Source organism: Dromaius novaehollandiae, chromosome 20 (genome assembly GCF_036370855.1).
Source record: "Dromaius novaehollandiae isolate bDroNov1 chromosome 20, bDroNov1.hap1, whole genome shotgun sequence".
Lineage (NCBI taxonomy): Eukaryota > Metazoa > Chordata > Aves > Casuariiformes > Dromaiidae > Dromaius > Dromaius novaehollandiae.
In genome coordinates this window covers 4,349,223-4,368,881 of record NC_088117.1, presented here as the reverse complement: position 1 = coordinate 4,368,881, position 19,659 = coordinate 4,349,223, and the positions used below count along the sequence as shown (strand labels likewise).

At 57.2% G+C, this 19,659-nt stretch overlaps 1 protein-coding gene across 2 annotated transcripts in view; it reads right to left on the bottom strand.

Moving 5' to 3' along the window:
- STXBP1 (syntaxin binding protein 1) overlaps window positions 1-19,659 on the bottom strand; it is a 35,749-nt gene that overhangs the window by 13,909 nt on the left and 2,181 nt on the right. For both annotated transcript variants that reach the window (XM_026113814.2, XM_026113815.2), the window contains exons 2-5: window positions 3,068-3,117; window positions 2,707-2,788; window positions 1,402-1,478; window positions 653-731 (exon numbers count right to left, since the gene is read on the bottom strand). In XM_026113814.2, the coding sequence (XP_025969599.1) occupies window positions 653-731; window positions 1,402-1,478; window positions 2,707-2,788; window positions 3,068-3,117 (288 nt within the window). The remainder of the gene's footprint in view (window positions 1-652; window positions 732-1,401; window positions 1,479-2,706; window positions 2,789-3,067; window positions 3,118-19,659) is intronic.

Below are 19,659 nucleotides of genomic sequence, written 5' to 3'. Positions count from 1 at the left end.
TCCCCTCCAGCACAGAAGGGGCTGTCCCACTGCGTCCCTGAGTCCCAGCCCCTGCCCAGCAATAAAAGCTCTACGGATCCAGGGACCGATCTGGCTGGATTTGTGTTAAAGTGCAAAATGCACAAAAGCTCCCAGCAGTGGAAAAGAGGAAGTCTGGGAGAAGGCTCGCGCTAATGCCGAACCAATGCAACCCATGAAGGACCCAGGTCCTTGGGACACAGATTAACCCCACTGAGCCCTGGGGTCGTGCACACCAGGCGAGATTGGCTCTGGCTCATTCAACAGCTCCTGGAAGAAGCTGCGAGAAGCAGCAGCACCATAAACATGAGCGAAGGCTCAATTTCAGAACTTCACTAACATCAAGGCCTTGGTAGATCACGTGGCTGCCTGCCCAGAGCACGGACCGCTTGAACTACCCGCAGCAGCATTTGGCCCATACGAGGACGTTTTTGCCTCAAAGGGCAGATGCATCGGCTTCCCTGGCAGGACTCCCATTTTTGGGTCCTGTCCTGCATAAAGAGGCTACTGCTCTCTTGCAGGCCCTGCTTGGTGTTTGCTCTTTCTCCTTTTTTCTTGCCCTGGAGGTGCCAGCAGGGAATTAGGGGGTGCTGGTGCTGAGGCAGTGGGGAGCAGTGGCCCCACAGATACTCACAGTCAGTGAAGAAGACGTGGGCTGCTCTGTACTTGGAGGTGGGGGGGTCCTTGAAGTCGTTGATGAGGGAGTGGATGGACTGCAAGAGAGAAGGACCTGGCTGAGCTGGGCACGACTCGCTGCGTTAGTGGTGGCTGCATAACCCTGGCAGGCGTGTGAGCTGGCTCTCATATCCCAGCCACCCCATCCTGGGGTGCTGGGCTGCGTCACGGGTTCACCCAGGCACTGCCAGTGTCTTGGCAGGATCTCCTGGGCATGAGCTTGGCCGGGCTTGCGAGACCCACGAGCTGGGGGTGCTGGGGGGGCTGCACAGTGCTGCCCTATGGGGAACCCGCTCTGGGCCCAAAGCTGGGATCTCCCCTGCATGGAGCAGTATTGAGTAGCAGGCAATGGGCAACTGCACTAAGAGGGGTTGTTTTTATGTCCCTGGGTGGCAAGGAAGGACTTTGTCGCAGGCCATTTGAGTTGAAGCTCTGCTGTTGCAAACAGCTGGCAACAGCATCCTGCATCCAGGGCTCTCCCTCCCCTTTTGGCACAGCGAAAGCTTTGCGCCTCTGATCCTTCGCTCGTGGTTTTGCACACCTAAGAGGGCTTGGGTTGGGGGCACTGCCCCATCTGTGCCGTCATCCTTGCCAAAGCCGAGTCATTTCCCAAGGGCACGGCTGCTCCTTCCTCGCTTGGGCATCACTCCCTCCTCCCCTCTCCCAGAGCCAGACACATGCCCCAGCACCCTCGCACGGGATATTCACCTTCTCGGAGGGCGTGATGAGATAGACGGCCTCCAGGCTGGGGAGCGGCTCCCGGCGCTTGTTGATATCTTCCACAACTGGGGAGGAAACACAAGGGCTGTGCCAGGGACCAGACCGGGCACAGGCAGGGGTGCGTGGCCCACCTCACCCAGGCTGGGGTCCGTGGGGCTAGACATGGTTATTGCAGCTCCCCCAAGGAAAAGTACCAGCCCTCCCAAGCCCTTGGTTCCCAAAACATCCCCAGGCACTCCCCCTGCCCATGTGGAGCTGGGTGGGGATCTCCCCATCCCACCCCAGCCCTGCAGGGCCCTCCAGGAATGGCTTGGGCACCTCCAGATTTGGGGCTGTTTGTGTGGATGCCTGGCAGGGCTTCCCCTGGGCAGGTTGGCTGATTTGTTTGCATGACCCAGTGCTGTGATTGCTTTGATCTCAAGTCCCTCTGCTAAAAGGGACCACTCGAGGGTGAAGCTCCGGTCCCTGTCGTTAGGGCTGTGCTGGTAGCCACAGCTTCTGGCAGTCTGTGCTGGAAGCCAGAGGTGCCGGGGCCGTACGGGAAGACCCGCAGCACGCGCCTTGCTCCAAGCGGCTGTTCCAAAGCTCCCTCCAGACCTCTCCGCTGCCACTGCGGGCAGCTCTCGTACCACCGCAGCGATTGTCTGCACCCACCGAGGCCTTGGTTTCCACATCTTGCCTGGGAAACAGGGAGCCATCCCAGCTAATTCCCTGCTACAAAACCACAGGAAAAGGCAAAGCAAGCCCTAGGCTGGTGAAGATCTGGGGTAGGCAGGTTGGGGCTGGGGCAAACCCCCACGGCACTGAACGTCCCCCAGTCGGCTGGCTGTGTTTTCCTTCTCCTTTCTAAGTGCTGCAGGGAGCTATTTATAGGGCTGACATAAAACGACACCTGGTCTCCTCCTCGTATGCCCAGTCTCCATGGACTGAAACACTGCCAAGAGACAAGATGTTCAGGCTTCTCTAGCCCCAGCAGGCAAGAAGGGAAGCCTGTAAAGCAGCTCAGCACAAGACCTAGACAGTTGGCTGTGCGTGAGAGAAGGCAGCGTCCTCCCATCTAGAGTGGAAGGGAGCTGGGTTAGGGCCGTGCCAGTGCCCTGAGCAGTGATATGTCCATGGAGATGTCTGAAACCCCTCGGCCATGCTATTGCACAGCTGTGAACGGAGCAGTCGTCATGGCTCCCTGTTAGAGAGGGATATTTTGTCCTTCATGCAGCAAGGTTTGCGAGAGATGGCTCAGATCCGAGCAGGTCGGGGCTGGCCTAGGAAGGGGCCAGGAGCAGCGGTACTCACTTGTTATGCCCTCCGTCATGATGTCGGTCATTTTGCAGCAGGAGGACAGCATGCGCATGCTGAGCTGGTCCACCACCAGCACCTGGGGAGAGCGGCATGAGCAGGGAGCCGTGGGGCTGGCGGGCAGCCGGGGGCAGGCGTGGGATGGGGCAGTGCTCCTGGCAGCAAAGGCTGAGGGAAGTGCCCCTCCACTGTTGCTTATAGCCATAGGCTCCCAGCAGCAATGCGGATAAACCCAACAGCACCTTCCCCCTGCCCAGCTTCCTCCTCCCCACCCCACTCTGCTGTTGCCTCTCCACCCTCCTCCTCCTCCTCCTCTGGCCCCTCCGGGGTCCCTCTTGGCTCCATTGCACCCACTCACCTTCCATTCGCCCTTCTTCTTCACTTTCCGGATCACATCGTGCATAATCTCTGCAAGAGAGGGAGAACAGGGCTGTTATTTTGGGCCAGCTCCCCGAGTGCTCCTGTTGCTCTGCAGCCCCAAACCCCGGGCTCCCCAGCTGCAGTGCTGGGGATGGAGTCAGCAAGTCAGCGCTGGTGCACGGGGCCATGGCGAGCCCCATCCGCCAGCGCCTTTCCCGGGGCACAGCATGGCAAGGCGGCTAAGGGCGTTTGTGGGGACCTGCGGAGGGGTTGTCACCCGCCAGCACCCATATTTATCTTGTACTTTGCACTTATAAACTGAGCCAGTGGGAGCTGAGCTCACGTCGCGCAGGTAGCAGCAGGCGGGACTGGAGCACGCGTCCCTGCGGCAGTGGGACGGATGCTGGGGGAGGAAAACAAGGTCTCTTCTGGGGAGCCTCGAGCCACCCCGCACGCCCGGGCGCTAATCCGAAGCACTAGGAAAACAACAGTGGCTTAAGAGCTCCTTTTAGAAAAAAGAATCAGGCAGCCTGAGCCTTTTCCTTGTAATCCCTGGCAATCTCATTTCGCCTCCTGGCTCTGCCTGCCTTACACAACTGGAGAGGTGGCAGCCCCGGGGACCTGCACGTCCCGGGAACACCTTGGGATTGGAGACGCCCCAGGCCACAGACCCCCGCTTCTGCCTGGCTTGGGGCATGTGGGGCCAGGGGTGCCAGCCCTGGCAGGTGCGAGGCTCCCGGGGGATCGGGGTGCACAGGGAGCCTGTGCCTTGGCGTGTGCATGGGCCGGCAGTGGGTAGGAAGGTTTCCAGGCTGGCCAAGCACAAGGTGGCCCAGGCAGCGGGATGGAGGATGTCACCTTTTGGGGCTGGAAGGGGACATCTGAGCCTCAGCAAGGTAGAGTCTTGCCTGGGTGACCCGGCCTGCTGGAGCGGTGCTCCGGGCTGCCCTCCTGCCCTGCCCAAAGCGGCTTATCACCGCTATCAGCACTGTGCTTGGCTGCCCTCCCGCTCCTCCTCCTCGCCGTGGAGCCCGTGGCTCTGCATCCGCCTCCACTTGGGGCTATGGCTGCGCTTGGCCCCGGCGGTCCCATCCCGGGAGCGTTTTGGCAGGCGGCTGCCGGGCGAAAGGGATGACGGTGCTGTCCCCAGCGTGGGGCTTCAGGGCGTGTGGCAAGGGAGCAAAGGTGCCCCGGTGTGCTGCCTGGATGGACATCTGTGCGCGGGAATGCGAGGAGGAGCGGGGCCCCAGATCCCTGGGGGGGCCCCTTTTCTCCTTGGTAAACGCGCCGGAATCTCCTTGCAGCGCCCGGAGGTGCTGGCTGGCCGTGTGGCTAAAGTGCAAGGAAAGCGTCTGCGTCCGTGAGCAGCCGCGATGCATCCTCAGCTCTGCGCCTTTTCCCTCCCATCTCTCCCGGGGGTTTTGCTCTAACCTGCCGCAGTCCCGGGGATAGGAACACAAATGCCCAACTAAGGATCCATCATGCTGTGGGTATAAAAAATGTTTCTAAATGAGAAAACTGCGAGGTTTGGGGAGCCTGTTGGTGAGGGTCTGACCCTGCCAGGCTTGCCCTTGGCAACGGTTCCTCCACAGAAGCAATCCCAAGGATGCTGATCCCACAGGGAAAGCTCAGCTCGGCTGTATATGGCATGGTTTCAGCCTAGATTTGTCTCCCTTTGGGACAAGGTTGGAGGGCGGAGGAAGCCAGAGCTCAGCACCTGCAGATGTGCCATGGCCCAAGGAGAGCTCATCTCCAAGGGCTGAGCTTTTCTCAAAGTGCCTCAAAACTGGGCCTTTTTGGGGCGGCAGCAGAGTGGCAGCGGCAGGAGGTGGTGACCGCTGCCCAGGGTGGCTGGGGCGCCCGTCGCTGCCTTTGCCGCTCTGTGAGTCCCTTCTGCGCCCAGGTGACACCCCCGTGCTCGGTGGCACCGTGGCCATGCAGGGTCCTGTCAGGGCCTGTCACCAGCAGGCAGAGGCCATTTTACAGCCAAATGGGTCCTTGTTTGGGGGGAAGGAAGTTCCCAAAAGGAGCAAGTCTTTGATGTAAGGTCCGAGGGCTTTTCGCTTCTGCTCGTCCTGCTTCCCACAAGACCCTCGTGCGGTGCCGTCAGCTCAGCCCCGGCTGCCACCCATCCTGGGGAGGAAGGCGTGCGTTTTTAGAGGGGGCAGACATGGAGGTCTGAGCCCTCCGCATATGAACAGGCTGAGCTTTGGGAGCGCGCTGGGATGCTTTACTGTGCTATCACCCAGCCATGGAGGCCAGCACTTCCTGAGCTGCCCCCAGGGAGCAGAGCGGTGGTACTGGGGGAAACTGGTGCCAGCAGGGAAAAACTGGGAGTCCACGAATATCGCAGCTCTGCCTGTCTCGCTGAAAAACTCAGAGGTGCCCGTTTCTACCACTGCACAACTGGGTCCTTCATAACGAGATCTGCCTTGGAACGAGCCCAGAAGGATGCTGGCCACAGACTCGAGGTCCTGCCTGACCTTGGGGACATCCCTTGGGCTCTGCATCAGTACAGGGGGTGCAGGCCACCTCTGTGCCGTGGCGGGGTGGGAGTAACTGGAAGGAAGAGCTGCGGTGATGGGGTGCAGCTGTCCTACGAGAGCCCTGGCTGGACGTTGCTGGTGCCGAAAGGCTGCCGGCTGCGCTTGTGTGTGATGCCCGTGGGAATCCAGGTCACCAAAAAGCAGCAAAAAAAGCGCCGCATTAACCTGGAATTTTGCTCAACTGCAGGCAGGAGCTGGCTGCAGGGGTTGCCCACGCATCGGGCCCTGCTGGGAGCCCCGTGCCCGAGGTGGCTCAGCTCGGGTGCCGGCCACCAGGCTGAGAGGAGGACGGCGGGGTGCAGGGGGCAGAAGGTGCCTCACAGCACCCCGGGTCCTGCTCCTTCATCCTTTGCTCATGCCGGGAGGGAAGGTCCCCAGGACCCCTCCTGCTGTCCCCACAGCACAGACGCGGCCCTGCACGCACACACCAATGGTCTGCCTCACCGCCCGGCCCCGTGAGCACTGCTGTGGGCGCACACAGGGCTCGGTAGGGCCGGGAACGTGGTGCCGTCCTGGGGCATGGTTCGCTTAGCTTGAGAAAGCTGCCCTAGAGCAACAAACATTTCCAGATCCTGTCAGCGTATTTCTTTTTTGCATTTCATTACTCATGTTAGGCTCTTTCCCTTGAGCAATGATCCAGGAATAGCAGTGCTGTTTACAAAGCAGCATCCATGCATCCTCCAAGCCCTCGGTCTGACACCGAGAACTTCGGGGGCAACTGAAACAACTGCTATTAAACAGCAGTGGCCAAGCCAAGGAGCTGTTGAGCAGGGAGCCTATTTTTGGGAGACAGTACCAGCCAGGGGGAAGGGAAAGGTCTCCTCCAAGGCCGCGAGCAGCCAGACAGAAATCCTGTTGTTGCGACTAAAATAACATTTAGCTCCAGAGCAGGGAGAGGAAGGAGACTGGGGACAAGTGTCCTGAAGCCAAGAGCCACAAGGGATGATGCCTTAGCTGCAAATATTCCCACTGGGTTCTGCATCTTTCTCAACCAGTGCCTTTCACCTGTGGTCCTGGGGTGCATGTGGCCACTGTAACTCCAATTTGCAGAGCCCGTAGGGCTTTCGGGATAAGGATGCTTGGTGCTCCAGCACCTGCAGGGCTTTCAGGATAAGGATGCCATGTCCCCAGCACCCCTGTGGTGCCTGTGCCATGGGGCTGGAGGGCCCGTGGCCAGCCACCCCTCCAGCAGGGCAAGAGGGTGGCTGCTTGCAGGGTGAGGGCTACGCGCCCTCCTCTTCTTGCCCGGGGGCAGCAGCAGGCAGGAGCAGGCAGGTCCCTCCCAGAGCCTGGCTTTCCAGGGATTCTCTCTTCTCTGGGACATGAGCAGCCGTCCCAGGCAGGGAGAGCGCCCGGTGGCTGAACCCGGGGGTCTGCTTGGGGGGCACAGCTGCTGGTGGCTTTGCAGTGCCCCTTGGCTTCAGGGACCAGCGTGATCGGTCTCCCCAGCTCCAGCTGTGCTGCTGCCTCTGGCAAGCCAGGTGCCAGCCCTGGCCCCGCTGCACAGGGCTGCCCCAGCCTGAGCCAGGCTAAACCCCGCATCTCCTTCCCAGCCCTGGAGCTGGGGGTCCGCAGGGACGGTCCCCGCTCAGAGCGGGTCTCCCGGCCGTGTGTCCCTGTGCAGGAGCAGCCCTCCCTGCCCAGGGAGCCGTGGTGTCCCCTCGGCAGCGGGCACAGGCTGACCTTGGGGAGACAGGAGAGATGCAGCTCTGCGGCACACAGTCAACTGATCCCCAGCGCAGCCTCCAGCGGCACGGGGACGAGGGCGTCTCGGACGGGCTGCCCTGAGCTTTGCCCTTGGGGAGGGCCAGGGAAATTTGGGGTGTTACAATAAGTGCACAAAAGTTTTTGCAGTGCCTGTGCAGGCTGTTGCGTCCGGTCAGGACTAGCACATTGAAAGTCAGTGCGTGTGCATGTGTGTACTGAGCTGGATGCGTGTGCTTCCGGGGAGGAGCATCAGCCCGGCCATGTGCAGGACAACTCTCAGTTTGCACATTTAAGCCTAGACTGACCCTTTGCAGAGCTGCTACTCACGCTCTCACTGCTGATCTTCCTTCCCTCCCACTGCAAAGTGCTGTCCCATCCTCCTGGCCTGACCGTGACACCAGTGTATGTGCTTCCCAGAGAGGAAATCGTGTGCCTTTGAGACCTGCCTCTATGGGCTTTGCGTTTTCAGTGCTACCATCCAAGGTTCAGAGGTGAGCCCAGGGCAGGCACCAGCAGTGCTGAGAGCCAGGCCCAGGTCTCATCCTGCTGCAGAGTTATCCTGGCACGAGCCGTGCCTGGGCTTAGGACCTGGAGGAAGCCACATTCCCTAAATGAATTGACCTTGCCTTGACTGTGAGTGGGTGAGATCTGGTTGCAGAGTCAAGCAGACTCCAAGTGTGATATTCCAACAGATGCAATAGCCAGCTCAGACCCAGTGCAGGATCAGGAAAGAGGCAGGTCCACAGAGCATCCTAGAAAGAGGCTCTGGGACCCTGCCAAAGCCTGCAAGGGAATGAGAGAGAAGCCCTAGCAAAAGCCTGAGATTCCAGTATCATTTTTGGAGGAGACCTGCCCATAGCTCACACCTTGCAGGTGTTGTTGCAGTGGTCATTAAACCCCTGGTTAAGGAAGAGTGGTCTGTTAGTGGTCTTCTGGGTAGATCAAGAGGGCAAAGCTAAACATTGGGATGGCCAGGGAGGGCACAGAAAGGGGGAAGATGTGGGGATCTTGAGGTGAAACGTGCAGGCCACCACAGTAGAGCTGCTCTCCGGCTGCAGTCAGGCTCTTTCCAAGGCTGTTTCGGCCAATGTGGTGGCTGATGGTGGAGCAGGGTTGTGATGCTGCTGGGGTTGCTGCTGCTGCTGCTGCATGTGTTACAGAGGCTGGCCCTGCACCAGTCGGGGCTGGGAAGCTGGGCATGAGGTGGGCACAGCCCGGGCCTCATCACCTGTATGGAGCACGAGGTGAGCAGGCTGGCGTGCGGGGAGGTCCCCGTGCCACGCTGAACGAGGGCTTTGTGTTTGCCCATATGTCCTAGCTGCGTGTTGCCTCTCAGCAGGTTACACTGGCTCTGGCCTGTGCCATCCTGCATCCCTGTTCACACTGCCCTTTCCAACTGGCAGCTCTGCCGACGGAGACTCACAGTGGTGCTGGTGCTGGAGGCTGGGAGGTGAGAGCGTGGGTGACAAACAAGGCACTGAGGGCTTTGCCAAGGCCAGAGCTGAGATGACACCCCAATACATCTTCAGAGAGCAGGACAATTTCTAAGAAGCCACTTTGGCAAGGACACATCTAATCAAGAGAAGGGATGCCAATGAATACGAGTTATCCAGGATGAGCAGTACCAGATAAGGCATCCTTGAGCCAGTTCTGCGCTCAGAGATGCATGGGTCAGCCAAGAGACATCTAAGTGAAAGGCAGCTCCTCCATTCCCTAAGGTCTTCAGTTCAAGCCTGGATGCTGCCCTGGAAGAGGTGCTTTCACCATACCCGCATCAGCAGGCGGATATTAGAGTAGGCAGCCTGCGTCATAGGATGGTCAGACCAGAGCTCTGGGACTCTAACATCAGGGAGGCTGTTGGTGACACTCACAACTCAAGCTTCTTGTCTTGGAGACGAATCCGGTTTCAGGGAAAAAATACATATGTATATCTAATCCAGTGCCTTCAACACTTCACTTGTCTGGACCTACCACACATCATCTGTTTCCTTCAGGCAGAAATAATTTTAATTACAATTTCTACCAAGAAAAGACAATACAAGCAGCTCTGAACTTCCTTCTCTAATGTGAAGAAGTTGCAAGTGCCTATGGGCAAGGAAGCACATCTCATCCACAGAGGCCCTCCAGTGCTCTTGAATAATATGGTCCCAAGAGTGTAATCCAGGGAAGGCTCATACAGACAACTCGTTCAAGAGCAACCACCTCCTGCAACCTGCCACCTCTCTCAGTAGGCTTTGTTCTGGGGTGACGTGTGGCATGAAAATGACCCACTGCGTCATTCTCAAACAGGGCCAGGAGCTGGTGACACAGTGGCCTAGTAGGACTAGAGCCCGTAGGTCAGTCCAAGAGGCTTAGTCCACATTATTTATAACAGCCTGGCTGGGCAGCCTTTCTCCAGGCCTGCCTGGCACAGGGTCCAACCCCTTGCTTGCTCACTGAAAAAGCAACCCGTTGTCTTGATCTGGTTCTGGAGGGATAGGGACTAACCCTACCATCGTTTGTGCCTGTCACATGTAGGCATTGACAAAGCTGTGATCAAGTGCAGACTGCCTGGAGAAGGACTCATTTTGGGATGCCCCAGGCTTGTTATCCTGCTTCAGAAAGAGCCTGAAGCCTAATGAGCATCTCCAAAGAGGAAGTGAACAGGCAGTGGAAGCAGCAAATCCTTGCCTTTGCTGCTGCCCGATCTTGGCACCAGGATGAGTAAGGGTTGCTGTAGCTAGTGAATATTTTGGTTTTAATGCTGACCCAAGCCTGGCCAGTGCCAGAGACTCACCCTCCGGGGCTCGGAGCAGTGAGGGCCAAGTCCTCCCCTCAATAAGCAATGCACAAGGCCAAACTCCTGCTGATCAGAAATGGCTGACACCCCCCAGACCTGCTTTTCTGCTATATCCCAGGGCCTCATAGGCTGCACATATTGGTCCACGGAGGAAAGGGAAGACGGACCCAGCTTTATGGATGGGCAAAGACTATATGAATTGCCCAAGGTCCTACAGGAGATGGATGGCCCTAACTGTGGGCTCTTCTCTCTGTCACAGGCAGGGCTGAGGCCTTTCAGCCTCCTCCCATGTCCTCCATTTTGGGATCCAGGAAAGCTGGATCACAGAAATTCACAGTGAGGTTAGCTCTAAAGCCACATCTTTTTAAAAACTGTCACGATGAATCTCCAAGACAAATGTGTTCGGGTTTGAGTTGGCTTGGCAACTGCTTTTTGCTGGTTCATTAACTAATTGCTCAAGACAGTGTAGATGTTACATGGATACAACTGCATTTGAATACACTGGACCACACATCTACCTTAGAAAAGTCCTCAGTCCAGGATCTGTAGGTGCCAGAATACCACTCCCCAAACATGCTGTGGTGAGAACACCTGCAGAAGACCTGGCGAGGAGTCAGTGACTGGCAGAGCACCTGGTAGCAGGCCCAGCGTGTGAAACTACACACGGACCACATTCCCATCAGGGCCAGGCAGGCATGTTCCGTTTTGTCAACAACATCTAGTGCTTCCCGGACAGTAGCTACTCAAGGTTAGCACAGCTGAGAGAGGGAATCAGTTCTAGTGGATTTAAGGGGCCCTTAGGAACGATGAGTTGAGTCCTGCCCATGCGCCCAGCCTGTGAGTCTGACCCGTATCTCCAGCAGCCTCCCACCAGCAACTCCTCCTCGTGCTTCCTGGGGCTCCCCATGCAGTCTGTAGCGTAAGTGCTTTACCAAATCTATCCTGTTTAACCCCTTATGAACCCTGAGTGTCTCTCTACGCTGGTATCCGACCCTCTCTTGCCCGTCTTGCGGTCGCATTTGCCATAGTCGGCGGGATGGGTGTGGAGATGCCTCTTTGGGGGCAAACGGACAAGGGGGAGAGCGTGAGCTGCGTTCCCGGGTGGCCCGCTACGGGTCGGTGGGCACCCATGGCTCGCATGCTGGCGGGGCGGATTGCCCCCGCAGAGCCAGAGAGTGAGCCGGGGGTTTCCCCAGGGCAGCTAGTGGCACGGGCTTCCAAGCTCCGGCTGGAAAAAGCAGGGCTGGCGGCGTGAAGGGCAGCAGGGGATCCGGGGTGGATCCTACCGACTGCGCTCCGCACTCAGGACAAGGTGCTGTTGACACAGCGCCAGCGAATTAGGCAGCTGGCAAGTGATCTCAAAGCCACTAAGGAGGCTGAACAAGTGACCCAGGAGGCTGCGACTGCAGCTGCGGATCGGGCCGAGAAGCTGGAGCACCGATGTGCTGTTACGGCCGCCCGCATTGCCAACTGCTGGGGGTGACGGGGGGGCGAGAGGTCCATCCCCTGGCTGTGCGGGCACTGGTGCGAAAGGCACATTGGGGTCCAGAAACTTGGGATGGGAACATCTGGGACTCTGACGAGCCCCCAGCTCGGAGTCGGACATGGAGTATGAGGTGGAGGCAGCTGCCCGGCTGGTGTCGGAGCAGGGCTTTCCGAACCAAATGCAGCCAGTGTGCAGCAGATCACAACTACCTGTGATTTTAAAGCATCAGAGCTACAGGACACGCATGGCGCTACAGGCAGCAGCCCCGTGAAGGGTTGTTAGAGTGGCTGTTAAGGTCATGGGACGATGGGGCAGAGGCAGTTTATCTTACTAGAGAGGAGCTCGGGAGGACGGGGGCTCTGCCCCAGGATCGCAGGCTGCGCAACACCCTCTGCGCCCTGCAGCAGCAGAACCGGGACGTTTCCCCTCCCTAACGGAGCGGGTGCTGGGTGCAGTGTGGTTAACCTGGCCGACCACCACGGACATCGATGACAGGCTCACCGGGTGGACGACTATCGCAGCAGGGATAAACCAGCTGTGGTAATTAGGAATGTTGTCCGGAATATATTCCCCTGAGTTTACCGGACCGGATCAGATCCCCATGAGCAAAACCATCCGGACTCAGACGCTGCAAACCGCCACTCCCCATCGTAAAGCAATGCTGCTATCGATGATCGAGGTTGGGGCAGGTACAGCACAGGAAGGTGCAGCGCTGCTATCTCAGTTAGCAGAGGCGTCCTCTGTCAGCAGAGATAGCAAGTCAGGAAACAGGAGGGTAAACGTGAAAACTAAGAGTTGTGAGACCTGCTGCGAGCTGGCATACCATGGCGGGAGGTGGATGGTGAACCCAGCGCAGAGCTGCTGGAGCGGTAGCTGCAGCCAGAGCAGCACACGCAGCCCCCGAGGGCGGGGGACCGCGACGAGCAGCCTGGAAAGCGCAGGGGGGGACCAGCAACACCCACTGCCCCGCCGGCAGCGTGCACAGAGCAGGCCAGGCAGCGTTGCCCCCGTTGTACCCACTTAGCTCCACAGTGGTTGCGGACCAAAAAGTGTTATACCTGCAGAGGGCAAAAGCCTGGGGAGATGTGGCGAACTGATGATACTGGACCCTTACCAGAGAGCCAGTGGCATGGGTATGTCCTGACTGTAGATACCTGCTCTGGTCTATCGTATGGCCACTCCTGCACTGCAGCTACCCAGGCTCACACCATTAAGGCATTAAAAAATTTGATTGGGTCATATGGTTCCCTGGTGGAAGTCCAAAGTGATCAGGGCACTCATTTCACCGGGAATGACATTCAAAATTGGGCCGGAGAGTGAGGAATAGCCTGGACATATCACATACCCTGCCATCCGCAAAGGGCAGGATTGGCGGAGCGATTGAAGGGGCTGCTCAAAGTGCAAACTGTCCCCTACTGGTACCATCACGGGTTGGAGCAAAAACATTTGTCAGGCAACTGCCTGCCTCAACCACCACCCACCGCATGGCTCTACCCCGTATGCTCTTTTCCAAGGGGAATCCATCGAGCAGCTGCATGTGCTTAGAGTGCAACGGCTGCACCCCCAAGCCTGCCTCCCCAGGCAAGCCATGCCCGGGACTGCAGGGTTGGATCTGCGACTGCCACACAAAGAAATAACCCTCGAACCGGGGGGCTGTCATCTTGTGAGTATGGGTTGGCCATCACCATACCTCAAGGGTGTTATGGTCGCATGGTGCCCTGTAATAATTTAGCTCTCTGGGAGGTGGACATCAAGGCAGGAATCATTGACTCAAACTACCTCGAGGGGGTGAAAGTTGAGATCCATTACACAAGATCCCAACTTGCGATGTGCACAAGGAGACCAAATAGCCCAACTGATATGTGAGTGGATAGGGGTCCCCACTATCCAGGAAACAGATTCCTTGCGGCCCACCCACCAGCCAGGAGGTTTTGGTTCTACAAGGTGTGCTGTGTGGGTGCATGGTCCGGCTAAACCTGCACGGTCGGAAGGGGATATCATTGCTGATGGGCCAGGAGACACCTACCTGGTACTAATCAAAGGGGAAAATGTCCCAATTTGTGTCTCCTCTAGGACACTCTCATCCACAAAACCGTGACCGTGACTATGCTAAGCAGAGCTGTGACATTGCTGTTCTCCATCCCAACCCTGTACCCTGACGGCAGTTGGGACACCAACAGAACTGCAGTGAGCACATCAAACCTGACACTCACAAGATAAAGAGTGTAATTCATGTACGACATGAGGTAAAGTCCAGAGAATCAGTGTGGGACAACCCCTGGCAGTGACTGTCTTTATGGCTGTTCAGTTTAGGACTATGGGGAAAATGCAGTATGCTCCTGGTCTTCTGGGCTGATCAGTTTTGTGTGCATACATGTTATAATTTACTGTATGTACAAATATATGTATAGTCACTATGATTTAGTTGCTTGTACACCTTAGCCGTTTAGTTAGGCTAACACCTGAAAGGCATGTCTGAACCTTGTCCACACACTGGTGGCACTGATACCACGTCTCTGTCAGTCGGGGTGAAGTGTAGTGAGAACACCTGCAGAAGACCTGGCGAGGAGTCAGTGACTGGCAGAGCACCTGGTAGCAGGCCCAGCGTGTGAAACTACACACGGACCACATTCCCATCAGGGCCAGGCAGGCATGTTCCGTTTTGTCAACAACATCTAGTGCTTCCCGGACAGTAGCTACTCAAGGTTAGCACAGCTGAGAGAGGGAATCGTTTCTAGTGGATTTAAGGGGCCCTTAGGAACAACAAGTTGAGTCCTGCCCATGTGCCCAGCCTGCGAGTCTGACCCATATCTCCAGCAGCCTCCCACCAGCAACTCCTCCTCACGGTTCCTGGGGCTCCCCATGCAGTCTGTAGAGTAAGTCCTTTACCAAATCTATCTTGTTTAACCCCTTATGAACCCTGAGTGTCTCTCTCCGCTGGTATCTGACCCTCTCTTGCCCGCCTTGCAGTCACACATGCCCTAACTAAAACAGGCTCTACAGGCGAGAGGACTGCAGGCAGCCAATGACCCCAGTTAGGGCAGAGATAATAATCTCATTTACAGGAGGCAAAACCCAGCTGGTGTCCCTCACTGCAGCTAAGAGCCATCTCGACTTTAATGGGATGATTTGAGTCTGGAGACCACTGTGCCCACAAACCAAGCAATTCTCCAACATCACTCCAGCAGCTAGAGTCCTGAACACCTATTTTTTCAAACTGGATTATTCCTGGTACTCCTGTGGAAGACCCCACCCTTTCTGGAGGATTCCTTCACTGTGTTGTCATTGGATCTGCCCTCCAATGCACCCTCAGCACCAGCTGGCTGCAGTTAAGTCCCTCATGGGCAGAACCTCCAACCCCAGATGAGGTGCATTTTGATATTTTCACATCCCTACCATCAGCATTGTGACCACACATGTCCCCCACAGCTAGTGTGAAATGCAACACGTTGAAGCAATGTCAAGCAACACTTTGTGCTGCTCCAGGGCATGCCCTGTTAACAAAATAGCTCAGCATCGCATCACCGCTAGGGATCTAGCTTCAAGGATTAGTCATGGTAATGGTAGTAACCTGTGATTAACTGTTTTGTTCCTATTTGCACAGATCTCATAAAGGATGGACATACTCGTACCTGCATGCCAAAACCACACAAAGCCTTCACAGTACTGGCAATGCCTAGAGGGAAGTGGGACAGAGACCCGAGATCTTGAACTCTTTAGAAACTTTGTAACAGAACCAAAAGGAAATAAGGAAAACGAAATGCATGATCACACGCACAAATCCCTCTCATTGCTTGCAAAGAAGAAATGGGGTAAAATTCGCAAGAAATTCACTGTGGGCATCACTCCTGGCACAATTTCCTCTGGTCTGCAAAAGGATCTGGGAGGTGAATAGACCCTTTCCTCCTGGCTATAATCAGCTGGGCCACAGATTGGAGTCAGGCTCTTTTTGAAGGCAACGCCCAGAACTAATGCTTGTCATCTTCCACCAGGTATTTCCACCCTCCAACAGAGATGGTGTACCTGGGCGCTGTTGGCATAGCCAGTGTGGACAGTGCTTTGGGCTAACTGGAGCACCGAGAGGAAGAGTGAGTTTTCCTGTGGCAGGACCACACAGGCGGTGTGTTACAACACCTTGGAGGGGAGGTGACTCTTTCCTGAGGGTAAGGACTGCCCAGATCCCTTCTTTGGGTGTAGCCAGGGTTTTCTGAGTGGGTCCTCCAACAAAGTGCCCACAAATCAGGGCTCTTCAGGCTGGGCCTCAGTGGGACTCTGGGCTGGGCTGGCGCCGTGGGCAAATCTGTTCAGCAGGGACAGGGCGGACGGCAGCTGCTGTGCAGCTGAACGGGTCAAACTCTGAGTGGTCTTTGCTGCTCCCTTGGTGGCATGATGTAAAACCATCTGATGAGCTGCACAAAGGACCTTAAAGCATTTGTGTCGTTGTCTGTGTGTACACACGCATGTGTGGGCATTTGTGTCTGCACATAGGCATGTGCGGAGGCCAACAAGTTAACGCGCCTCCAGAACCTGATCTATTTGTTCACTCTCTGAAAGGCAAGAGTTAAGTTCCTGCCAGCACCATCAGTTAGTGCACACAGCATTTGCTTCTCAGCATGCAACTAAAAGCCATGTGACTCCATGAATCTCTTTTTAAATGCATGGATTTTGTTGGAAGAGAGAGGGAATTTCTCCTGGGACATTTTTCCTTGTAAGTGCAGGGGCATCAGATCCAGCTCTTACTCTTTTTTTTTTAAAAAAAAGAGAGGGAAAGTGTCTAAGTTCTCTAGGTCAGTGGCTTTTCCAGCCTTCTTTAACTGGCAGTGCAGACATCAGAGGGTAGATGTGGACCTGCCAAAGTGAGGTTTGTTATTCTTGGTTCCTTTCTATTGCCCACTAACAAGTATTTCTTGGGCCCCAGAGCGGTCCATGGCCCGGACGCTGGTCTGTGCTGTACTGTGTGTGAACGTGAGCCCTGAATTTTGCATGTGCGTGTTCAAGCCAAGAGCTGACACTGGAAGTGAGCAGACTCACTGGTAGCAGATTCCCACGAGGGTAAATACAAAAGGCCCCAGCAGAGCCTTTGCCAAGCACCCGCTCCTGCAAGCGCACGTCACGCGCGGGCTGCGACGCAGAGCCCTGGAGACGTCCCCCGGGCTGCAGAGGCGCAGCCCCAAGGAGGGGTCAGGCACGCAGGCTGCCCTTGGACAGCCGGAAGGCTTCAGGGTCTGCTGCCACCCGTGGAGGACGGGGCGGATAGTCCCTCCTCACCACCGATGCGTTTTGCCAGCACCTCAGCAGGCTGGAGGCTCTGCCTCCGATGCAGAGGCGGCTGCAGTCCTCCCTCCCTCCCCGACGCTGCGTTGCCACCGAGCCTGCCCAGCCCTGCGCCCTTCGCTGCAGCCTCCTCCTCCTCCTCCGCTTGGCAGAGACGTTGCCAGGCTCAGCTTCGGGGCAGCACGCAGGCCTCGTAACCTGGGCCCCGAGACTGACCCGGAGCACCCTCAACAGGCAGCACGTGGCCCTCTGCGTGCCCCGCTGCCGAAACAAGGGTGCGTGGGGGTGACAGGAGCCCCGCGGTGCCCCAGGCAGCCCAGGTGAGTCATGCGCTGGCAACCGGGCGGCAGGTCCCCGGGGCCCCTGCCTGCAGCCCGAGGCTGGCGGCAAGCCCAGCAGCCTGCTGGTGCCTCCTCCCTGGCCTGGGGAGGTGCAGCACAGCACGTGCAGGTCGGCACGTGCCCAGGGTACCTGTGCCATCGCTTGCCCGCATGGGACACAGCTGCCCCGACCCCCTAGAGCTACGGACAGGCACCGAGTGACGCAGTAGGGCCTTAGCAGCGGGAGTCTGCGCCAGCTGGTCAGCCTGTGCCAGAGGTGCGGGCAGCGCGAGCGTTGTACACGGGGGCTGCTGGCCCCTGTCAGATCTTGTCCAGGGACGATTTAACCGTGGGGCTCCTTGGTGTGGTTCTGAGGGTGATCTTGGGGCAGGCGGTACAGGAAACCTGGCCTTTTGCACCTTGTCTTGCTGTTCACCCTTGGGCCAAGCAGGATGTGACCAAATGCCCCAAAGGCCCGGTGGAAGTGATGGCACCAGCGGGAACCAGGCAGAACTGGCCTTTCGAAACCCTGCCCGGGTGCTGCTTGGCAGGCAGGCAGGTGGAGGGAGGCTGCACAGAGATGGGTGCCTGGGAGGGAGCTGGTGTGAAGATGCTGTGTGGGAGGGATCAGCTGGTGTCCTGGGGGAAAGGTGTTTTCTTGTTGCTCTGGAAAGGAGCAGGAAGCCGTGCTGCTCCCCAGCAGGATTATCCTGGGGGCTGGTTTGTGTCTCCCACCTGTTAGTAATGGCAACGTGAGGAGAAGGAAGCCCTGGGGAGGTTTCTCCCCTCTTGCTGGTGAACACGTCCGGGGCTCTGTACTCCCATACACCTCCATATGCCCTGGTCACCAGTGCAGCCAGGTTTTGCACCAGCACCCCAGGCACTGTACAAACATTGCCCCTGTAGCACGGCCAGCCTTCACTGCCTGGAGACAGTTCAGTGAGGTAAACCCACCCTTCTCTTCTCCACTGCAGGGGTGCCACAGGGGAGAGGGCACTGACCTCGTTAGGGGAAGCCTGTGCAGAGAACCAAGGAGGTCCTGGGCTTGCAAGGGGCTGTTGGGAGTGTGTAGTTCCAGAGCAAGAGAAGACGGGAGAAGTGTCCACACTGGGGGGTTAGGAGAAGATTTGGGGATGGGAGTGTTCAGAGGTGGAGCCAGCTCCCACACTTGGGCGAGATTTTTCCAGCTAGGCACCAAAATAAAGGAACTGGCTTTCCAGCAGGCTTCCCTGGGAGGTGGCTGCAGAGGACACCAGAAGGACCTTGTTCGGAGGTAGGTCCTTCAAGAGCCAAGAATGCTCTTGAAAACTCTGACCTTGGTCATAAGAAAAGCGAGCCCCAGGGAGAGAGGCAGTCACAGTCACTCGGATATTGTGGGGGAGGCGCAGGGACAGCTCTGCCTGGCATGTGCCCCACGGGTCTCAGGGGGTGACAACCAGAGTCCGCCTTGTACACAGGGCTCTTGTGATGCTCTCCCACCTCACCTGCCTGCCCACCTACTCCCAGCTCTTCAGGGGCCTCTGAAACACGTCTTGTTATGACACCAGCTGGTCAGAAGAATAATCCTGGCCTGGAGGGAAGCCAGGGCAGAATGCAGCTCTGGAGGTGGGGCCTGGCAGAGGGAACCATGGCAACACGGCAGCATCCTTCCTTTCCCTCCATCAGGAGGAAACCCCAGCAGAGACGTCCTGCCCTGGGGTCAGTGATAGGGCCAGGAGCCCCAGGGCTGGGGCAGGGACATCTTGCTCCTTAGGAAACATTTCCTTCCCCTGCAAATAAACCTTAGGGGAATCCCTGCCCAAGGGCAGCATGGTGCAGTGAAGGAGACCTGGGGAAACTCTTGCAATAGCTGGATTGGACCCCAGGGCAGGAGGTCTAGGTACACTGCAGGCCGGTCCTAACACCGGGAGAGCAGCTCCAGCAGGACGGCCCAAACCAGGAACGAACCTGCCAAGACTGGGAGCTTCCAGTGCAAGTCTCCAAGGAGCATCTCAAGCCCCACGTACACTGGTGCGAGGGGTGGGCTGAACTGTGTGAGGTCCCCCATCGAGGGCCCAGGTCCCTCCATCCTATGCAGCATTTTGCCTGGGCAAGGTGGAAATCCTGCCCTCTCATTCCAGATAGCCACACTTCCCACAGAGCCCTGTCGTTAGACTGATGCCCTGCTACTGGTTATCATCTTCTATCTGAAACAGTATTTTTAGGGAATAACAGAGCGGTTTGTTAACAGACCCCGAAGGGAAGGATTGAGCCAGAGTTCCATGATGCTGGCCTGAATCTCTGTGTGCGTGTGTGTGTGTGTGCGTGTGTGTGTGTGTGCGTGTGTGTGTGTGTGTGTGTGTGTGTGTGTGTGTGTGTGTGTGTGTGTGTGTGTGTGTATGTGTGTGTGTGTGTGTGTGTGTATGTGTGCGCGCGCGCATATGTGCACACGCACACAAGTGATTGTTCCCAGCATATTTCGGTGCGGAAAGACAATGA